Genomic DNA, 19,348 nt, shown 5'->3' with positions numbered 1-19,348 from the left:
GCGTGCCTATTAAAACCATTAAATATTTCTTGGCAAATACACAGCAAAAAGTGAAATGAGTTTGAAGTTTCAAATGGGTATATGATCACCATTAACTGTAAATTACCAGTGGCAACGTAAGTAAATGGTGAGGCAATAAATATGATATTTTCCATAAAGGGGTGTAACAGCATAGAATGTATTGGCACATGCCACTGTTTTTTGGTTTTTTTTTGTCAGATTGTCACAAATCAGCTTATTGTGAGATTTTACAATGCCTGGTTGTTGGCAGACTAAACAATTATTTGTAGGTTAGACAAAGATGAAGGTGGCAACACTGGGCACTGATGAAATATTTTCCAAGCCTTAAAGTGCACATTCCTAGTGGGGAAATATTTCTCCCATTGTGCCAGAGGCAAAAATTGAGGGAATTTGGGATAACCAGACTCAGTGGGTGGCCTGAGTTTGCTCTTGGTGTGACACCAAATTTATTGTGGGCTTTTTTTCAGTGATGGAGCCCAATGGAGGGTGAAACAACAACGTGTGAGGGGAGCAAGCACTGAGCTAGGGGCAAAATACACCAAAAAAATCGCATTTTGGGGAAAACGGGGAAGCTGGGCTGCGGGTGGTGTGTGTTCAGTGTTGTGTGCTTGCCACCTTCAGGTCTGCTGTGAACTCACAGGCGGAGCTGCAGCGCCTTCATTTGTTCATCACAGGGAGTTTTGGGGTTATTAATGTCCTTAAAAGCTTATTAATGTCCTTAAAAATCCCATTTGTCTCCCTCAGTGCAACAAGGCGATACCTGCACATTCCAGAGGGACATCGAATATTTACTTCAGCCTTGCCAAGCCTGGGTGAACCTCCCAGAGCAGGCACCCCAACCATCAAAACTTTTTACACATTTTGGCACACAAAGGAATCGGTGTTCATTTGCCGCCGAGTCGCACAGTCCACTCGTTAATTAGCATTCTATCTTCTATCGGTTAATGATTTGCTTCTGATGCTAATTAGTGCCATGCTGAGTCTTTCTCTCTGGGGTCAGTGGGTTTCTTGGGTCGGTGGTCACTAAATTACCAGAATTACCTTTTACCCACTTGGGGCTGAGTTGGGTTTATCCACATTCCACATCCTGGGAGTTCTACCAGATGTCCCCTAAATTCTACATTTTTTGTGTCTGCTACCAGAAGGATCATTTTTCTTTTTTTTTTTCCCACAGCTTTGTTAAGCTGGCCCTAGGTCTGACATCACTGAAGCATGTCCAACCCTAATATTTTAAAATTCTAACAAGTAATTTGTTTTCTCTAACACATCACTTAGAACTTGTTGGCTGCTCTCTCTTTCTCATTGAGTCTCATATCTTGTTGATAAGGCTTGAAAGTATAAAAAGATCAAAGAACTTTTCTTCTCTAAGAAAGAGGCTTTGGTGAAGCAGGTTTGTTTATCAATATTTTACTGTTTTCTCTATGTGTACAATTGTGTTTTGTTCAATATTGTGTAACAGCCTAATGTGACACAGTGTGACATTTAGCTGACCTATGGAAAGAGAATGTTACTCTGATTTATGACAGAATTCGAGATTGTTTCTTGTCCCTTAGATTTTAAAACATGTGTTTTTCCTAATCAGGGTCGTTCTATCAGGACACTGACGTGTGCACTTAAGGCTCAAGTTTTGTCACGGAATAAATCTGAGCAGCCTGTTCTCCCCGCCCTTTGATTTCAAGGTCCTTCCAACCCTTTGTACTTTGTAATTTTGTGATTTTTGCCATTTCTGGGTGAATTCCCAATACATTGGAGCAGCCTGTTCTCCCCACCCATTGATTTCAAGGTCCTTCCAACCCTTCGCATTTTATAACTTTGTGATTTTTGCCACTCTTGAGGCAATTCCCAATAAATCTGAGCAGCCTGTTCTCCCCGCCCATTGATTTCAAGGTCCTTCCAACCCTTTGTACTTTGTAATTTTGTGATTTTTGCCATTCCTGGGGCGATTCCAAATAAATCTGAGCAGCCTGTTCTCCCCGCCCATTGATTTTGAAGTAATTCCCAATGAATCTGAGCAGCCTGTTCTCCTTGCCCTTTGATTTCGAGGCAATTCCCAATAAATCTGAACAGCCTGTTCTCCCCGCCCATTGATTTGAAGGCCCTTCCAAATTTTGCAACTTTTTGATTTTTGCCACTCTTGTAACTTTGTGATTTTTGCCACTCTTGAGGCGATTCCCTCAGCCTAAGGCGCCGTGAGGGCTCAGGGGAGAGCGGGGGGGCGTGGCTTAGCGAGGAGGCGGGAAGCGCTTTTGTGGGCGTGGCTTAGCGAGGAGGCGGGAAGCGCTGTGTGGGCGTGGCTTAGCGAGGAGGCGGGAAGCGCTTTGTGGGCGTGGCTTGGAGAGGAGGCGGGAATCACTATGGGGGCGTGGCTTAGCGAGGAGGCGGGAAGCGCTGTGTGGGCGTGGCTTAGCGAGGAGGCGGGAAGCGCGTGTGGGCGTGGCTTAGCGAGGAGGCGGGGAGCTGTGTGGGAAGCGCGGCGCGCGTGCGCGAAGGGCGCGGGGGTCGCGCGCGCGGGGTTCCCGCCAGGTGCGCGCGTGGGCGGGGCCTCAGGTGAGGGAGCTGAGGGAGCTGAGGGAGGAAGGTGAGGAAGGTGAGGAAGGTGAGCCCCGGCAGCCGCCATGGACGGCCCCGCCCTGCCCATCCGCCGCTCCCGCCGACAGCTGGTGGAGGCCGTGCTGGAGCAGCCCTTCCTCATCGTCACCGGCGAGACGGGCAGCGGCAAAAGCACGCAGCTGCCCAAATACCTCTACGAGGCAGGTAACGAACCAACCCCCCCCACCTCCGCTGTCGTCCCTCACCCCCCATGGGTGACGCAGATTTGGGCTGGGCTGTAGTGAGAGGAGGTGGCTTGGTTAAAGCTTAAAAAAATAAGCCGTGGCTACGTGTGCATTATGTAGGTGTGAAAAGTGCGTGTTTTATGATTGGCTCTTCGCAAATATTAAATACTATGTATATTATAGAGGGCTATTTTGTAATGCTGTATTAATCCTTTTTAAGTAGTGTGGTAAATACAGTTTTAGGTTATAATATTAACATAAAAACTGTGATGTAAGATTTTTTTTTACTAGCTCAAGAAAGGGATGGGATAATCAAGGAACTCTTCACGCAGAGGTAACAGCAACAGGACACCTAAAGAGTTACATCCTCCTTATGAGAAAAGACAAACATCCTTCCACCTTCTCTCCATCTTTATAGAACCACCAAGATTAAAGAGAAGTTAACAAAAACCAGAAAAATTCTTAATTTGCAAAGAATTTATGCATCATCTATAAAATATATAACTATGTAACAGGCTATTGCTTTTAAGTGTTACTCCTTTGTTCACAAAGCATGTTTTTGGCAACTTAGTGCCCAAAAACATCCAGACGTCCATAATTCTTTGCTTTTTATTATCTCATAGAATCCTAATCCTCATTATACAAATTTTCATTACTCTGATTTTATTACTAATTTTTTATAACTATTCTATTACTATAAATCGTTATAGTAATTGTATAGTATAGTAATTGTAATATAGTAATTGTATAGTAATATATAATAGTTATTTTATAACTATTTTATTCAAATAAACTTTTAAGATTTTAAAAAACAAGTCATTAGTGTTTTTCACATAGAAGTGTGTTATGAAGTGACCTGGAGCAACACAACTCGCAATGCTCAGCCTGGAGGAGAAGGCTCCAGGGCTGATCTTAGAGCCCCTCCCAGTACCTGAAGGAGTCTGGAGTGACAGGACACAGGGAATGGCTTCTCACTGAGCGGGGTTAGGTGGGATATTGGGAATATTTTTGTTCCCTGTGAGGATGGGAGGGCCTGGCACAGATTGCCCAGGGAATATTCCCTATTGTCAGAATCTGTGGTATTGATGATTCCAAGATTGTAGGAAGTCTCTGAGCCTCACAGCCAAAGAAGAAGTCATAATTCATCTGTGCTGGTTCCAAGGTTGTTTATTCTGTTTATCTCTCACATGTTCTGCTGCCCTGCCTCACCTCTGTCCTGCAGGGCAGCGTGTGGGGCTCTGCCCTCAGTGGGATGTGACAAACATTAAATACCAGAAACTCCCTGGGCTGGATTTACAATAACGTGCCAATACCTGTCACCTACGTTGGACAGTGTGTCCCCAGTGTGAACCAACAGAAAAATGCCAACACCACAGTGAGACATGGAGGGCATGAAGAGGAGAAAAAGGACAAGACACACCCAATTTCCTCCATCTTGTCCCCTTTGGAACCGTAATCTAGAATCCTAAAATTTTACTTTTGCACCCGTGCCACACTTAATTATTACTTATATCAAACACTCAGAGCTTGTAATTCATCCTGTAAGATTGAAAGCTCTTTTGCATGGACAGAGATCACAGCCAGTGTCTCTGGGGCTCTGTACAGAGACACTGTCTGTGATCTCTGTCCATGGGTCCCAGACCTGCCAGGGCAGCCAGAGGGAAGCCATGGACTCCCACACCCCATTCCTGGAAGTGCCCAAGGCTGGAGAGAACTTGCAGCAACCTGGGATAGTGGAAGGTATCCCAGGACGGGGTGGAACAAGATATTTAATTCCCTTTCCAACCCAAGCCCTTCTGTGTCCCCGCAGGCCTGGCCAAGCACGGTGCCATCGGTGTGACGCAGCCGCGGCGCGTGGCCACCGTGTCGGTGGCACAGAGGGTGGCCGAGGAGATGGGCTGTGCCCTGGGGGCTCTCGTGGGCTACCAGGTCCGCTTCGACGACTGCACCTCCGAGGTGGGGCCCTGGGGACTGTCCTGGGGGTATGGCAGGGTCACCCAGGCTTTGGGAAGGGGCTGTCGCAGCTGTTTGTGTCCTCAGACTCATTTGAGGGAGTTTTTTGGGCACTTTGAAGATGAAATATTGCCAAGCACCCATGCGGCTGTGCATGAGCACAGTAAGAATTCTTTCAGCTGTAAAATCCTACGTCAATGCATGGGCCAGGCACTTAAGTATCTTTTAATGAAAATCCTTGTGGTGTCCTGGACAAATGATCTGTGCAGAAAGGTTTGCTTTGAAATACAAAGGCAGGCTGGCAGCTGAGTGTGTGATTGAACCTTGCAGGACACTGCCATCAGGTACATGACTGATGGGTGCCTTCTGAGGCAAATCCTGACAGACCCCCTCCTCAGCAAGTACAGTGTCATCGTTTTGGATGAAGCTCACGAGAGGAGCCTCAGCACCGTGAGTGTCACCTCATATCTGGTTTTTGGGTCACTGTTTCTCCTTTTCTGTGCTCTGTTTATCCCTTCCTTTCACTTTAGCATGTTCCCCAGGGGTTTTGATTAACTTTCCATGGGTGTGCTTTGTCCTTTTGCTGTCCTAAGAGCACAGAAGTGCTGCTTTGTTTAGTCCATGCCACATAAGTTGAAAATAACTTGTGGCCTCCAATAGTGTTGGAGTTTTTGTAGTTGTTGCTTTTAAATGCAGCTAAAACTTTGCTGGGTGTTGAATACTCTCCTAAAATTTCCAGGAGTTTGGAGCCAGAATGCAGACTTTCTAGAATACTAATTTCAAAAATATACCAACACAAAATACCAAAATAAAAGCCAAAACAGCTCTCTTGCTCTAAGGCCCAATGTTTCTTAGGGTGTGTATGTGACTGTGCAAAGAGATTATGGCTGTTGGGTCCTGGAGGCATCTAGACCTGAGTCTCAAAAGCTTTCAGAGGTCACCCTGACTCCTCTGTGGCCAGCAAAGGGACGCTGAGGTCACTGAGACCTCAGGAGATTGTGCTGTGTGTCAGAAAACCTGCTCCAGCAAACAATCTCCCAGTCCAGCTGGGAAAGGGGAAAGTGCTTTCCTGGGTCCCAGTTTGCCCTCAGGCATCTGAGGGAATTGCCAATAACTGAGCTGAAGTGATGGAAGGAGCAGATTTGTAATTCAGAGCAGCACAGAGTAAAATAAACCTGCTGAGGCTGTAGCAATAAATAAAACCAAGGAAGGGTGCACGCACAGTCAGGGGACACAGGCTGGAAAATGGGATGGAAAATGGGTCTGAGGTAACTTCTCACAAATTACTTGACCAAGAGAGTATAAAAATGAAAAACAAAGGGGTTTGAGTTATAGTGGTGCTGCCTATAGGCTGTGAGGGGAGCTGCTAAAAAAATTCATTAAACTCTAGAAGCCAAAATGTCCAGGGCAAATGTGTGTTTTCTTCAGAGTGCTTGGGCTTGGAATATGTGATTTTCACTGTATCAGTGGGATAAAATCATCAAACTTCCAAGTTTGTCAGGCTTTTCTAACAAAACCAGGCTTCTAACATCAGCTGTTTCTTTTTTTGTCTGCTAGGATATTTTATTTGGGCTGCTGAAGAAGCTGTTCCTGCAGGAGAAGCCAGCAGGCAGGAGGACAGACATGAAGGTGGTGGTGATGTCAGCCACCCTGGAGGTGGAAAAGCTCTCAGAGTTCTTTGGGCACTGCTCAGTGCTGCACATTCCAGGGAGAAGTTACCCTGTCAAGGAGATTTTCTGCAACCTGCTGAGCCCCAGGGATGTGGGCAGCTCTGCCTATGTCACAGAGGTCTGGCCTGGTTTGTTTTCTCTCTGTTTTGGGGTGGTTTTCATCTGAGGGAGGCCACAAGAATGAGCTGCTGTGTTGTGTTCTCAGGATCTCTGCAGGAGATAGGAGAGGATCAGTTGGTATGATGAGTCCTAGCAAGAATTAAATGGGATTTCAACTGATTTTGGCTTGTTTGTTGTTTGTTCCAGGCTGTGAAGGTCACCCTGGATGTTCACTTAAATGAACCTGAAGGTGACATCCTGGTTTTCCTCACAGGTGAGAATTTTCCTGGATACTCCAGGTGAATCATGGCACTGCCAGCAGAGAAGAAAAGCTTCCAAAGCCTGCCTGGTTTCTCCCAGAGCAGTGAGAAGGGAAAGGTGCAGTTTGATGCACAAAGTCCTGTGAAATAATAGTTTTCAGAGCATATTAGGAATAGCCAGATTGACTCTGTGTTGTCTGCATGGTTTAGTTTGTTGTTAATTCAGGGAGGAAGAATTATTTTAGCTGTAAAATCCTGCATCAATGCATGGGCCAGGTCCATATCTAATATCTAATATCTAATATCTAATATCTAATATCTAATATCTAATATCTAATATCTAATAAAAAGATATCTAATATTTTAAGGCAAATCCTTGGTGAGAGCCCCTGTGGAAAGGCTGGATGTCACCTCCCAAACCCCCTCTCATTAATTCCTTCTTTTAATGATGTTGGCAGCTCTGCATATTGACAAAACAACCTTGTTTAAATGTGCTGCAAAGGAGGAAGGCCGAGTTGTAGCTAATGAGGTCACTGAAATGCTCTTTTGTGTCTTTTAGGGCAGAATGAGATAGAAAGAGCTTGTGATTTGCTTTTCAAGAAAGCAGAGTCCATCGATTACCGGTACGAGGTGCACGACCGGGCTGTGGAGGGGCTCCTCATCCTGCCTCTCTATGGCTCCATGTCCACAGGTCAGAGCCCAAAATCTCACTTCATCACAGGAATCGGGGCTGCAAGAGTTGTTCCAAACATTATCCTCATCAGATTTTCTGTTTGGGTTGGGAAAAGGGTGTTAGGGAACCCCTTTGTTACAATATTCTGGCACTTCGGGGTGGGTTTATTTTTGTGGTCATCATAGACTAAATCAAACTTCAGCCTTCTCTACTTGCACTGGAGCATCCAGTGAAAATCCAAATCCACTGGATATGACTTCAAGATCCTCAGTTAGGAAAGAGATACTGAGTAACTGAAAGTCCAGATGACCTCACATTTTATTTTACTTTAATTTTATTTTATTTTGTTTTGCCTTATTTTATTTTGCTTTATTTTATATTGTTTTATTCTATTTTGTCACTTTATTTTACTGTCATCATTATTTACTGTCACTTTAGATCAACAGAAAAGGATATTTTTGCCAGCTCCCAGAGGCATCAGAAAATGTGTGGTCTCTACAAACATTGCTGCAACATCTCTGACCATTGAAGGAGTCAGGTATTGATTTCTGTCCCTCATAAAAAGTTGTGACAGAGGGAATAATTCAGAAAGGTCTGGCTTTGGAAAAACACTTTTTTTTCCTGCTACTATTGCCTTTTTTTTGGGTGTGTAGTAAGAAAACCATTGATATTATTATAGACTTAGAGGTCACCAATATTTTTCAACCTAATTTGAAATCAAATCTACTAAATAACCAGGGTCTAGGTAGAGTAAATGTGGGTTTTTTTTATTAAATCCATATGTCAGTTACCTGCTGAGCCCTCTGTTTTTTACCTCTCTGGGTTGTTTTTGTCAGATATGTGGTGGACAGTGGCTTTGTGAAGCAGTTGAATCATAATCCCCGAGTTGGTTTGGACATCCTGGAGGTGGTTCCCATCTCAAAGTAAGTTAAAAATGTCACTCACTTGCTGTTTCTGGGAGCTGCTCTAGCAATAATCCTCTGTGTTGGTTACTCTTTAAAGAAAATAAATAAAAAGATAGGCAGCAACCTCGAAGCCCCATAATTTAAAACCCCTTTAAGATTTAAAAACCCCTTTAAGGTTTAAAAACCACTTTTACTGGTTTTAATTAACCAATTTAAAACCAAGTAAGAAGTGGTTTAGGATATACAACTTGCCAGAAGTTACAGATATTAAGGAGGAATTGGCATTGTCTGAGGTCTGAGCACTGCTGAATACAACAGCTTCCAGAAAATGGCCAAAAATTCTTCTTCATTCCTTGCACAGCTGGATTTTTCAGCTGCTGTGCAGGGATACCTCTTCCATCTCCAAAGATGAGTTTTTGTGCTTGTTTGGGTGGTGCCAGCAGGGATGAGAGCTTTGGATGTTGGTTTTTGTTTTTTTGGGGCTAGAGTGAAGCTAAACTTCCGAAAAATGCCCAGAAATTCTTCTTCATTCCTTGCACAGCTGGATTTTTCAGCTCAGGGATGAGAGCTTTGGATGTTGGTTTTTTTTTGGGCAGGAGCGAAGCCAAGCAGCGCGCCGGCCGCGCCGGCCGGACGTCGGCGGGGAAGAGCTTTGGATTGTACAGCAGGGAGTTCTGGGAGCAGTGCATGCCCCAACACACCATGCCAGAGATCAGGAGGAGCAGCCTGACATCTGTGATCCTCACCTTGAAGTGCCTTTCTGTGCACGATGTCATCAGGTGACCTCCCTGCAGTGGGATTATCCCGCTCCCGGAGGGGCAGGAGGCAGGATTAGGTCCCCAGCCAAGTTTTTCTGCTGCTCTGCACTGGAATTCCAGCTTGGATCCCAAGCTCTAGTTCAGTTGGAGGCCCTGCCAAAAGTCCCATCTTTCCCAAATTAAATGGGTTTGTTTGTGTGTTTTGTGGTGTTCCTTTAAATACTTAAAATCCTTAAAATACTGAATTTTAGTGTCCTTTTAAATACTTAAAATCCTTTAAATACTCAGTTTTATACCTTTAAATAATTAAAATCCTTAAAATACTGGTTTTTAGTGTTCTTTTAAATACTTAAAATCCTTAAAATACTGGTTTTTACACTTTTAAATACTTAGAATCCTTAAAATACTGGTTTTTACATTTTTAAATCCTTAAAATACTCAGTTTTATACCTTTAAATTCTTAAGATACTGGTTTTTACACCTTTAGATGCTTATAATCCTTAAAATACTGGGTTTTAGCATTCTTTTAAATACTTAAAATCCTTAAAATACTGGTTTTTACACTTTTAAATACTTAGAATCCTTAAACTACTGGTTTTTACACCTTTAAATCCTTAAAATACTCAGTTTTATACCTTTAAATTCTTAAGATACTGGTTTTTACACCTTTAGATGCTTATAATCCTTAAAATACTGGGTTTTAGCATTCTTTTAAATACTTAAAATTCTTAAAATACTGCTTTTTACACATTTGAGTACTTAAAATCCTTAAAATACTGTGTTTTATACTCAAAAAAGTTTCATCTCTCTGGAATTTTTTAATTCTGAGACCATACAAGAATAGAAAATGCAGTTTAGTATGTGCCATGCTGGGATTTGTCATGAGAAATTACAGCTGGAGGTTGTGCAGTAACACAGAGAAGATGATTATTATGATTATCTAACTTTGGTCAAAGAACCTGCATTGGGGAGGTTTAAAAATTCTTTTTGTAAATATGAAAACGAACAAATCTATTTCATTTTTAACCCTAGGTTTCCCTATTTGGACCCTCCTGAGGAAAGACATATTTTGGAAGCTCTGAAGGAACTTTACCAGTGCAATGCTATTGACAGGTAAAAACCAAAGGGGTGTGGTAGCTACAAGAATTTCAAACCCAAGGCTTAAATTGGTGTTTTGTGTGGAATAAAACACTCCCCCCATCACTCCCCAGCAGCAGAATGTGGTTCCTTATTTAACTTCCAGGAAGTTTACTGGGGTTTAATAAACTGTCTACAAAAACAGGGATAGAGCAGAGTTTGGGGTTTGGGAGATAAAAATCAGGTTGTGCACATTGTCCTGGAGTTCCTGAGGGCAGATCCCCTGTTGTGGCTCTGGAGCTCAGGCTGTGGCTGGGAGGTCCATCCAAGAGCTCAAGGCAGGAAATGAGATCTTATCCTAAGCTTCCAGGAATTCTTCTTGTAAATAATTAAAAAAAAAAAAAAAAAGCTGGCTGTGCCTGCTATGGAGCAGCCACAAGCAAGCTGGAGAAATGTGGATTATTTTATTGCTAATGACACTTCTCCATGTCCCCAGCACCTGTGTGGGCACACTCAGTCCAGAGAGAAGTGCTTCTTACCTAATTCACATTTAAACATAATTTCATTGAATCTGTATATATAAATACATATATATTCTATAAATATATAATAATATATAATAATATATATAATAATATAGAATAAAATATATGCTATAATAAATATAAATAATATATATTAATCTGTATAATATAATCTATATTTTATATAATATATTATGTGTATAATATATAAATATATATTATAATATGTAATATAATACATTATACATGATATTATAGTTTATATAATAATTATTGATGTATATTATTATATTATATATACTTCTATATATAATATATAATTATATATTTATGTATATTATATACATTTATTAATATGTATTATATATGTATCTATTTATATATTTATAAATATATAAATTATATTTGTAAACATTATATGAATAAAATTATATATTTATATATAGTATATAATTCTTATTATATATTAAATATATTATATAATATATAATGTGTTATGTAATTATATAATATATTATTATATATAATTAACATATATTATAATACTAACATATATAATAATTTATTATAATATACAGAATATATTGCATATATATTTATATATTATATATATTTATATATCATATATAAAATTATATGTATATATAAAATATATGTATAATAAAATATATTTAAATATATATACTAGATAAAAAATTATAGAATTTTTTTTCTTTTCCTGATATAAGGAGAGGCCATGTGACAAGACTGGGAGAGTTCCTGGTGCAGTTTCCCCTCCCTCCCAACCTGTCCTGTGCTGTGCTAAAAGCTGCTTCCCTGGACTGTGAGGATCTCCTGCTTCCCATTGCAGCCATGCTGTCCGTGGAAAACGTCTTCATCCGTCCAGGTGGGGAGCCCCTCTTCCCAAAAAAACCTTTCCCAGCTTTGCAGTCAGGGTACTCTGTGTGTTCACAGGGTTGTGTTTGTCCCAAGGCTGTTGAGTTGCAAAGTGCCTCAGCTGAGAGGTCACCAGGGGAAATCTCTGTGACATAAAAAATAAAGGGAAAAAAACCCACCAGGGAAACCAAAATGCACCTCAGCAGATGTGCTGCTGTTGGGCTGAGTGCAGACAGCAGGGACTGATTGTTTCTAGCAAATGGGGCATCACCTCTGCAGTGTCTTTTCTGTTCAATAACTGTTGAACCAAATAGATCATTAGCTTTCTGTGAGATAACTTTCTGTTCAATAACTGCTGAACCAAATAGATCATTAACTTTCTGTGAGATAACTTTCTGTTCAATAACTGTTGAACCAAATAGATCATTAGCTTTCTGTGAGATAACTTTCTGTTCAATAACTGTTGAACCAAATAGATCATTAGCTTTCTGTGAGAGGCTTGACTTGGCACTGCCTCGTTTCCCTTGGTTTTCTAAGTGGAAAATGTAATTTTGCTGTGGTTCCAGGGTAGTTTCAGTAGAGCAGAGTTCCACTAGAGCTGAGCTCAGTCTTTCACTCGTGCTAAGCCCGAGTCTCTTCCATCCTCCTGTCCCCTCCTGCTGCCCACCCCCAGCTGTGGCACACATCTGCAGCCTTTGTGGGTTGCTTTGTCCTGTCCATTCCCTCCCTGGCTCTGCTCCAGTTCTCTCTGTCCTCCCTTAGCTGTGCCCATTGGAGCAGCAGCCACAGGCCCTGCGGCCAGCCCTGATAACCTGGATTCTGCCCTGGGCTCCTTCCCTGTCCCACAACTGTCCCTTTGCTTTCCCATCCTCTGTGCCCTTGTTTTTTGCCTGTCACCCTCCAGCAGCCCTGTGCATGAGGAAGCAGACATATATCCCCATCCTCCAGGCACTTTTTCCAGTGCCAGATGTATGGGATGAGTCCTCCCTGCTTCATCCCTTTCACTTTTGAGTACCCACAAACTTCTGACACCCCCTACCACAGCTGCAGTTCCAGTGGCCTTTGGTTCCTGCCTCCCTCTCCCAAGGAGAATGGGTTGTACTGGAGGAGAAATCCTTTGGGTGTTTAAAACCTGAGAGAACACTTTGGAAATGTTGCTTTTGCCCCATTTGATGAAGGTGAATTCCCACTAATCTCACAGATCTACTGGTTTTTATCTTTATTTTAAGATCTCCATTACTTTGGCAGTAGGAAAAAGCTGAATTCAATAGATCAGAGGGTGCTGTGGTGGGGTGGGTTCAACAGTCTTGTTTTTTCTCTCACTTGATCCCTGTGAGCTGTGTGTTTATTCCTTTATCTTTCCATGTCAGCCTCTGTATGGATTGTGAGTAAGAAATTCTTGATAAGAGACTGTAATTCTTCATCCCTGGTGCTGACTGATGAGATTAATCATAGATTTAATGGCATCTACATGCTCCTGGTCAGCAATAGTGGAAGGAGGAACAACTGTAAATGCAGCTGTAGAAGGAGAGACAAATCTAAAACTAACAGGAATGGAGAGCCAAGCCTGCCAAAAACACCCAAACAGAAAATTAGGTAGTGATAAATAAAAATGACTTTAAGTGAGATATAACTTATTCCTCAGGTGATCCTCAGAAGCAAAAGGAGGCTGAGCTTCAACACCAGGAACTTGCCTCACAAGTGGGAGGATGCAATGACTTTGCAACCCTCTTAAATATTTTTGAGCAGTGCAAAGTAAGGTATGAAATTCTCCCTTACACTAAGTGGTTTTGCATTGCTCCTAACTCCCAGTTTTCAGCTGTGCTGCAGATACACATCTGTGTGCTCATTCCTAATTTCAGATTTATTCCTTCTTGTGATCTGTAATTTCCATCAAGGCACTTTTTATTTAACCCCACAAAGTATCTGCCTGTGTAGGTTGTTGCCTTTGTGTGACCATAACAATAAAATAGAAGCAAGTTTCTTTGCAAGCAGCTGACAAAGGGCTTCTTTATAATTCAAATATTCCTCTTCTCAGCAAGTCTCCTTCAGCCTGGTGCCAGAAATACTGGATCCATTGGAGAGCTGTGAAATCTGCTTTTAGTGTGGAAAGGCAGCTGCGGGAAATAACCACTAAACTGAAACAGGTAAAAAATAATAACATTTCTGAGCATGTTTGAGCTGCATAAACTTATATTTAAGAGATGTAGTGGATGCTGAGCCTTTGCCAGGTGGCTGCTGCCTTCCTCTAGCAGAAGACAAACCACTTAAATATTTTTGTAGAGCACCCTTGCTTGTGTGACTCAAGTACAGTGGGAAAGAAGGAGAGTTCTTCTCCTTTCCTCGTGGTTTCTGTCCAGAGTTTAAAATCCATGGATGGAGGAGGTTTAACTGCATTTTCTTGAAGAAAGATCCTGATTCATGTTGCTTTTTCTTTTCCCAGCTGCCAGACTTCCCTAAAGAGACATTTGAAGGCTCCAAAACTGAAATACTGAGAAGATGCTTATGTGCAGGATACTTCATCAACGTTGCTAGGAGGTAAGGAATGAAATTTGGATAACTGAATGGGAAATAAATTATGCAAATTACTATAAAGTGTGGTTTTATGTTAGTAAAAGTAGCAAAGTAGTAACTGCAAGGGGCTGGAACCTCTGCTTTTGACTGTCTTCACCATCCCAAGGGTGTCAGCAGCTTCCCAGGAATGTCATTTTTCTGTCTGTGAAATGAACTCACCGGCTGGTGAGTGGTTCCAGATATTGAGCTGAAGGGCTTGGAAACCTCCAGTTATCACAACTTTTAAAGGCTTCACTCCCAAATCCTGTTATTATTGTGGTGTTACACCTGCAGTGCTGCTGTGGTAAATTAGATATAAGTATTTCAATCTTTAAATGGTTTTTTACAATTTAAGTCTGGAAGCACCTTCCTCTAGGTAGATATTTGAGAACTTTTTTCTGTGCTGCTGCTGATTTGTTCAGTTCATTTTGCTGTGTTGCTGTATAATCACAGCAATGTGTGTTTTGTGGTGTTGGTGGTTTTTTTAAATTCCCATTTTTTTCCAGATCTGCAGCCAGGACATTCTGCACCATGGATGGACATGGCAGCATAGTCTACATCCACCCTTCATCCACAGTGAGTTCCCAAAGCCTGCTGATAAAGCAGAAAAGCATCTCCAAAAGGAATAAGGGACAGGTCCTTTAACTCTTGCTGGAGCTTGTTTTGTGCTCTGCTGCAGTGTTCATTTTGAGAGTGGGGAAGAGCCTCACTTCCTCAGACTTGGTCAGGGTTTGGGTTATGAAGTAAGAGTGATACCTGCAGGACTTTCCCTCTGGCTCTCTGGATCTCACGGGCAATTCTAAATCTGAACACCTAAAACCTGCTAACACCCCCTCACATCTCAACCACTGACATTCTGCAGCAGGTGAGGGTTCTGAAAACCAAACCAGCTGTGAGTCAACCTTTGAATTTTTCAGCTCTACAACCAGGAGACCCAGCTGGAGTGGATCATCTTCCACGACGTGGCCGTCACCTCCAAGATCTACGTGCGCACCGTGTGCCCCGTGCGCTACGAGTGGGTCAGGGACCTGCTGCCCAGGCTGCACCAGGTGGATGCCTATGAGCTGAGCAGTGTGGCCAGGGAGGAGGTGACTGAGGAGGAAATAACCAAGTGGCAGCAGAGGGAAGAGCTGAAAAGGCAGTTTGGTAAGCACAGAGCTCATCCCTCCGTGTGTGTGTGTTGTTTTCATCCGTGTTCAGGACTCCTGTGTGTTTGCTATGGCATGTTCTGGGCTGGAAAGTGTTAATTTGTTTGGTGTAGTTCTGCTTGTTTTATTCTCCTCACAGCTCTGCAAGCTTTATTTGCTGTCCCAGCAGTGTGAATTGTGGTGTTTGCTTGCTGCTTCTTGCCACGCTCCCCCTTTTTGGTTTCTTAGAGCAGAGCTTGAGGAAGGTTGAATAAAAGCATTTTGAGGCTGGCTGTTTATTTGTGAAGGGTATTTAGCTATTGTCGCCCAAATAATGCTGCCCTGGGAGAAGTCCTGAGAGCTGTGGGGCAGAGAGAAAGAAAAAAAGATATCAAAAACCTCAGTCAGCAGTAGACAGAGAAGAAAAGGTCTCACATTTTGGTGAGTGTCTCATTTTGACAATTAATTTAATGCCATACGTGTAAATAGTGTTAATTAGAACTGGTGCCTCCTAACTGATCTGGCTGCTTGACATTCCTGGGATTCTCCTGTCAGCAGGTTCCTAAAGCAGCCAAGTATTCAAAGGGCCTCTGTAGTCCTGAGCTGACCCTTCCAAAACATCCATTATATTGTACAGTAAATACAGACTCTCTTCCATTTCCTTAACAAAGGAAAGAAAATGCAGATTTGTGCTTAGGCCAGCATCTCTTTCTGCCCTGCATTTTTGTATAAACCCACCATTTTAAACAGGAATTTAATTTGCTTATAAATAATGCAGAAGAGCCTCATCAGTTTATGTGAAGGAAATAATCTGTTTATCTGTGTCCCCCTTCACATTATTACTTCATCAGGCCATTGCCAATTAATTGGAGTTTAATATTGACCTTACAGATGTTGTATTTCTGGCACCTTCATGAAAATAGGTGGCTGAATAGCTGACAAGACATAATAATTAGAAATATTTTAACAATGGATGCTGATTAAAGCTTCTTCTTCTTATCTTACCAGCCCCCAGAACCAGACTGCAGTAGCTGCTTCACTCACACAGATTTTAGGCTCTCAGAACCTTTGATTTTCTTTTTTATTGTTATTTTAGACTGAAAATATTTTCTGCTTCTCTTCCCTTCTGTGAGAAGCAGTCCCAAGGTCTCAGTGCTGTGGGGGAATCTGCATTCCTGATGGTGGCTGCTCTGCAATATTGACTTTTCCCATTCCCATATCTGCATGTTTTCCTCTCTCTCCCTCCAGCCTCTGGAAATTTTTTAAAGATAGTTTATCCTATTGTTTTTTCCTGTCCTGTCCTGCCCAAACCTGAGTTTGGGATGTGCAGTACAGAGAAGAAATGGTTGTGTAGAACACAAGCTGCATGTTCTCTGCTACAATAAAAAAAACAAGATTTGGGGATGAGATGAGCCCAGCTGCAAATATTGACATGGGAGCTAAGACGTGATTTTATTTTGAATTTTTTTCCCCTCCCTGCTGTGGTGCAGTCTGTCCTCTCTGGAAGTCATTCAAATGGCTTGCCTGGGACTTGGAGGAGAAAAAAAAAAAAGATTTTATTGGGTTGTTTTTGTACTTAACAAATAGGAGAACTTGTAATGCTGGAGGGGGGGTGGGTTTGACACAGAGGGTTTATTTCTTTTATTTCTTTCTCTCCTCTCCCCCCAGAAGGAGTCACAGAGAACTCTGCAAGGAAGATGGAGAGGAGGAATGATGACCAATCCATCCAGGACGCCCGAGCCCGGTACCTGCAGAGGAAGCAGCAAAGAGCTCAGGCTCTGAGCAGCCCCGAGAAGGAAACAGGGTGACCCTGCTGGCAGCTCTGCTCCCACTGCCAGGGCAGGAGGCAGCTTGTGCAGCTCTGGGGCTGTTTGCAAACTGCCAGAGGACTGACAGGAGTGCAGGGAAACCTGTGGTCAGTCCCAGTGCCAAAGAGGACAAGCACAATTCCCTCTGCTGCATCCAGCAGGGAAAACTTCCCAAGCTGAGCTGTGTTGCTGCAGGTCAGTGGCAACAATTTCGTGGCCTCAGCTGTGGCTTCAGCCCTGATACCAAGTGTGGTGCCAATTCTCTGGCATTTATTTGACTTAAAGAGCACTCAGTGCTGTTACAAATGAAATTTTTCTCCAAGGTCGGTTGGGGTTTATTTTTGTAAGGAGGGGAACTGTAAGTTTTTTTTACACATTTCATCCTGTCTGATGGTGGTCATACAGAATTAATGCTCAGGGAATTGTGCAGGAAGAGCTCTTTTAGTGGTGGAAGCAGCAGGATTAAATCCAAAGGGACATTTCCCACCTGCATTCCGTGTTGTGCTGTACCAGGTAGACACCAGGTAATAAAAAGTGTTCTTTCTGGAGCATCTGAAAGAGCAAGGAGCTATGGTGCTTTGACATCATAAAGTTTGTTTCCTTCTCAATAAAGAAATCCTGTTTTATCACCATAATAATCCTAAAATGCTCCAGGGCTCAAGTGAGGAGTTTGTGTAAGAATTTCTAAATAATTGGAAGAACTTGATGTGATTTTTTCCTGCCTCAGCTCTGTGCTCTGTGTCACCCTGGGCACTGGTTCAAGTGGTGTATTGTGTTTTATTACTGTAGCCTGAATAAAACATTCACCATTCCACCTCTGCCTCACCTCAAGCATTCCAGCACTGCCCAGGATCCCAAAGCCTCCATTTTTTTTGGAATATTACAATATTATTGCTCATAAAGAAACTGCTAGGTCTGGTAATTGTTCCTCTTCCTGTGATTGATGGGATAGGGTTTTTTGTTCTTTCAGGCTCTGCTTTGGAGCAGCAGCACTTGGGCTTGACTCATCCTCTGCTCTGAATTTTGCTGTTTAATTTGATTTATATTTGCAGTGTCACAGCCTCTTATGAGTCAAATGCCATCTGCACCACCCAGTGGGCCTGAAATGAGTACACAGAATGCCCACTGTTCCTTGGGGCTATAAATCACTTGGCACATCCTAATGCTGATTTTTTTACAGTTGTTTTTTTTTTTTTCACTTTATTCATAGGAAGAAATGAGGGATTTTTTTCCCCACTGTGTTCCAGGGCTTCTCAGAGGTTTGGAGGTGGGGAATTTAAGACAAAGTAAAAATTATCTGGGGAAGTTAACAGTGAGCTGCAAAATAAGATTTCAGCCATGCCAAGTGTGACAGCACACAGAGGTCTGGATGCTGCAGTCATCCCAGGAAAAAGTTAAGTTTTTACCTGTTTTACGTGCTGGAGTTCAAGTGTGGGTTAATAAAACACAGAGGGAAATGTGGAGCCTCGTTACTGAGCTGTACTCATTAACAGGGGCATGGGAGAGTCCGGGGAGCATCCCTGGGGGTGAGGGACAGGGACAGCAGGGCTGGGGGATCCACAGGATCCTGGGGACAGGGACAGCAGGGCTGGGGGATCCACTGGATCCTGGGGACAGGGACAGCAGGGTTGGGAGATCCACGGGATCCTGGGGACAGGGACAGCAGGGCTGGGGGATCCACTGGATCCTGGGGACAGGGGCAGCAGGGCTGGGGGATCCACGGGATCCTGGGGACAGGGACAGCAGGGCTGGGAGATCCACGGGATCCTGGGGACAGGGACAGCAGGACTGGGGGATCCCCTGGATCCTGGGGACAGGGACACTCTGGGGATGGAGGATCCATCAGATCCCAGGGACAGGGACAGCAGGGCTGGGAGATCCACTGGATCCTGGGGGCAGGGACAGCAGGGCTGGGAAATCTGCTGGATCCTGGGGACAGGGACAGCAGGGCTGGGGGATCCACCAGATCCTGGGGACAGGGACAGCAAGGACAGGGACACTCTGGGGCTGGGGGATCCACCAGATCCTGGGGATGGGGACACTCTGGGGATGGGGAATCCATCAGATCCCGGGGACAGGGACACCCTTGTCCCCTCGATGCGGCTCCATCACATCCCGACGACAGCGACACCCTGGCAGAGTGGCTTGGGATCCATCGCATCCCCGCTGACAGGGACATCCCCTCAGCGTCCCCAGGGAGGGGACATCCCTCCCGCCTTGCTGACGGGGACACCCCGCGGCGGGGACAGGCGTGTCCGTGGCATCCCGGT

At 43.4% G+C, this 19,348-nt stretch overlaps 1 protein-coding gene across 2 annotated transcripts; it reads left to right on the top strand.

Moving 5' to 3' along the window:
* Positions 1-2,451: 2,451 nt before the first annotated feature.
* Positions 2,452-18,539, top strand: DHX40 (DEAH-box helicase 40). 2 transcript variants are annotated; one of them, XM_021524980.3, is made up of 17 exons: positions 2,452-2,775; positions 4,606-4,751; positions 5,079-5,198; positions 6,306-6,536; positions 6,725-6,791; positions 7,337-7,468; positions 7,889-7,988; positions 8,287-8,373; positions 8,952-9,134; positions 10,146-10,226; positions 11,443-11,600; positions 13,236-13,350; positions 13,629-13,737; positions 14,034-14,128; positions 14,650-14,719; positions 15,061-15,289; positions 16,939-18,539. In XM_021524980.3, the coding sequence occupies exons 1-17, from the start codon at positions 2,637-2,639 to the stop codon at positions 17,076-17,078; spliced, it is 2,202 nt and encodes a 733-aa protein (XP_021380655.2). In that variant the 5' UTR covers positions 2,452-2,636; the 3' UTR covers positions 17,079-18,539. The 2 variants fall into 2 exon arrangements, with proteins under 2 accessions (XP_021380655.2, XP_085413186.1); XM_085557060.1 differs by having other exon boundaries at positions 2,463-2,775; positions 16,942-18,539.
* Positions 18,540-19,348: the final 809 nt, after the last annotated feature.

The sequence above is a fragment of the Lonchura striata genome, chromosome 19, assembly GCF_050655825.1.
Source record: "Lonchura striata isolate lonStrDom1 chromosome 19, ASM5065582v1, whole genome shotgun sequence".
Classification (NCBI taxonomy): Eukaryota; Metazoa; Chordata; class Aves; order Passeriformes; family Estrildidae; genus Lonchura; species Lonchura striata.
Note: the sequence above shows the minus strand (reverse complement) of the source record. Positions and strands in the feature narration are given on the sequence as shown.

Excerpts from the sequence above, each read along its gene's own strand:
- DHX40 (XM_021524980.3), top strand. The coding sequence starts at position 2,637 with ATGGACGGCCCCGCCCTGCCCATCCGCCGCTCCCGCCGACAGCTGGTG. Across the intron at positions 4,752-5,078 it reads TCGACGACTGCACCTCCGAG|GACACTGCCATCAGGTACAT; the intron begins GTGGGGCCCTGG and ends TGAACCTTGCAG. Across the intron at positions 14,129-14,649 it reads TTCATCAACGTTGCTAGGAG|ATCTGCAGCCAGGACATTCT; the intron begins GTAAGGAATGAA and ends ATTTTTTTCCAG.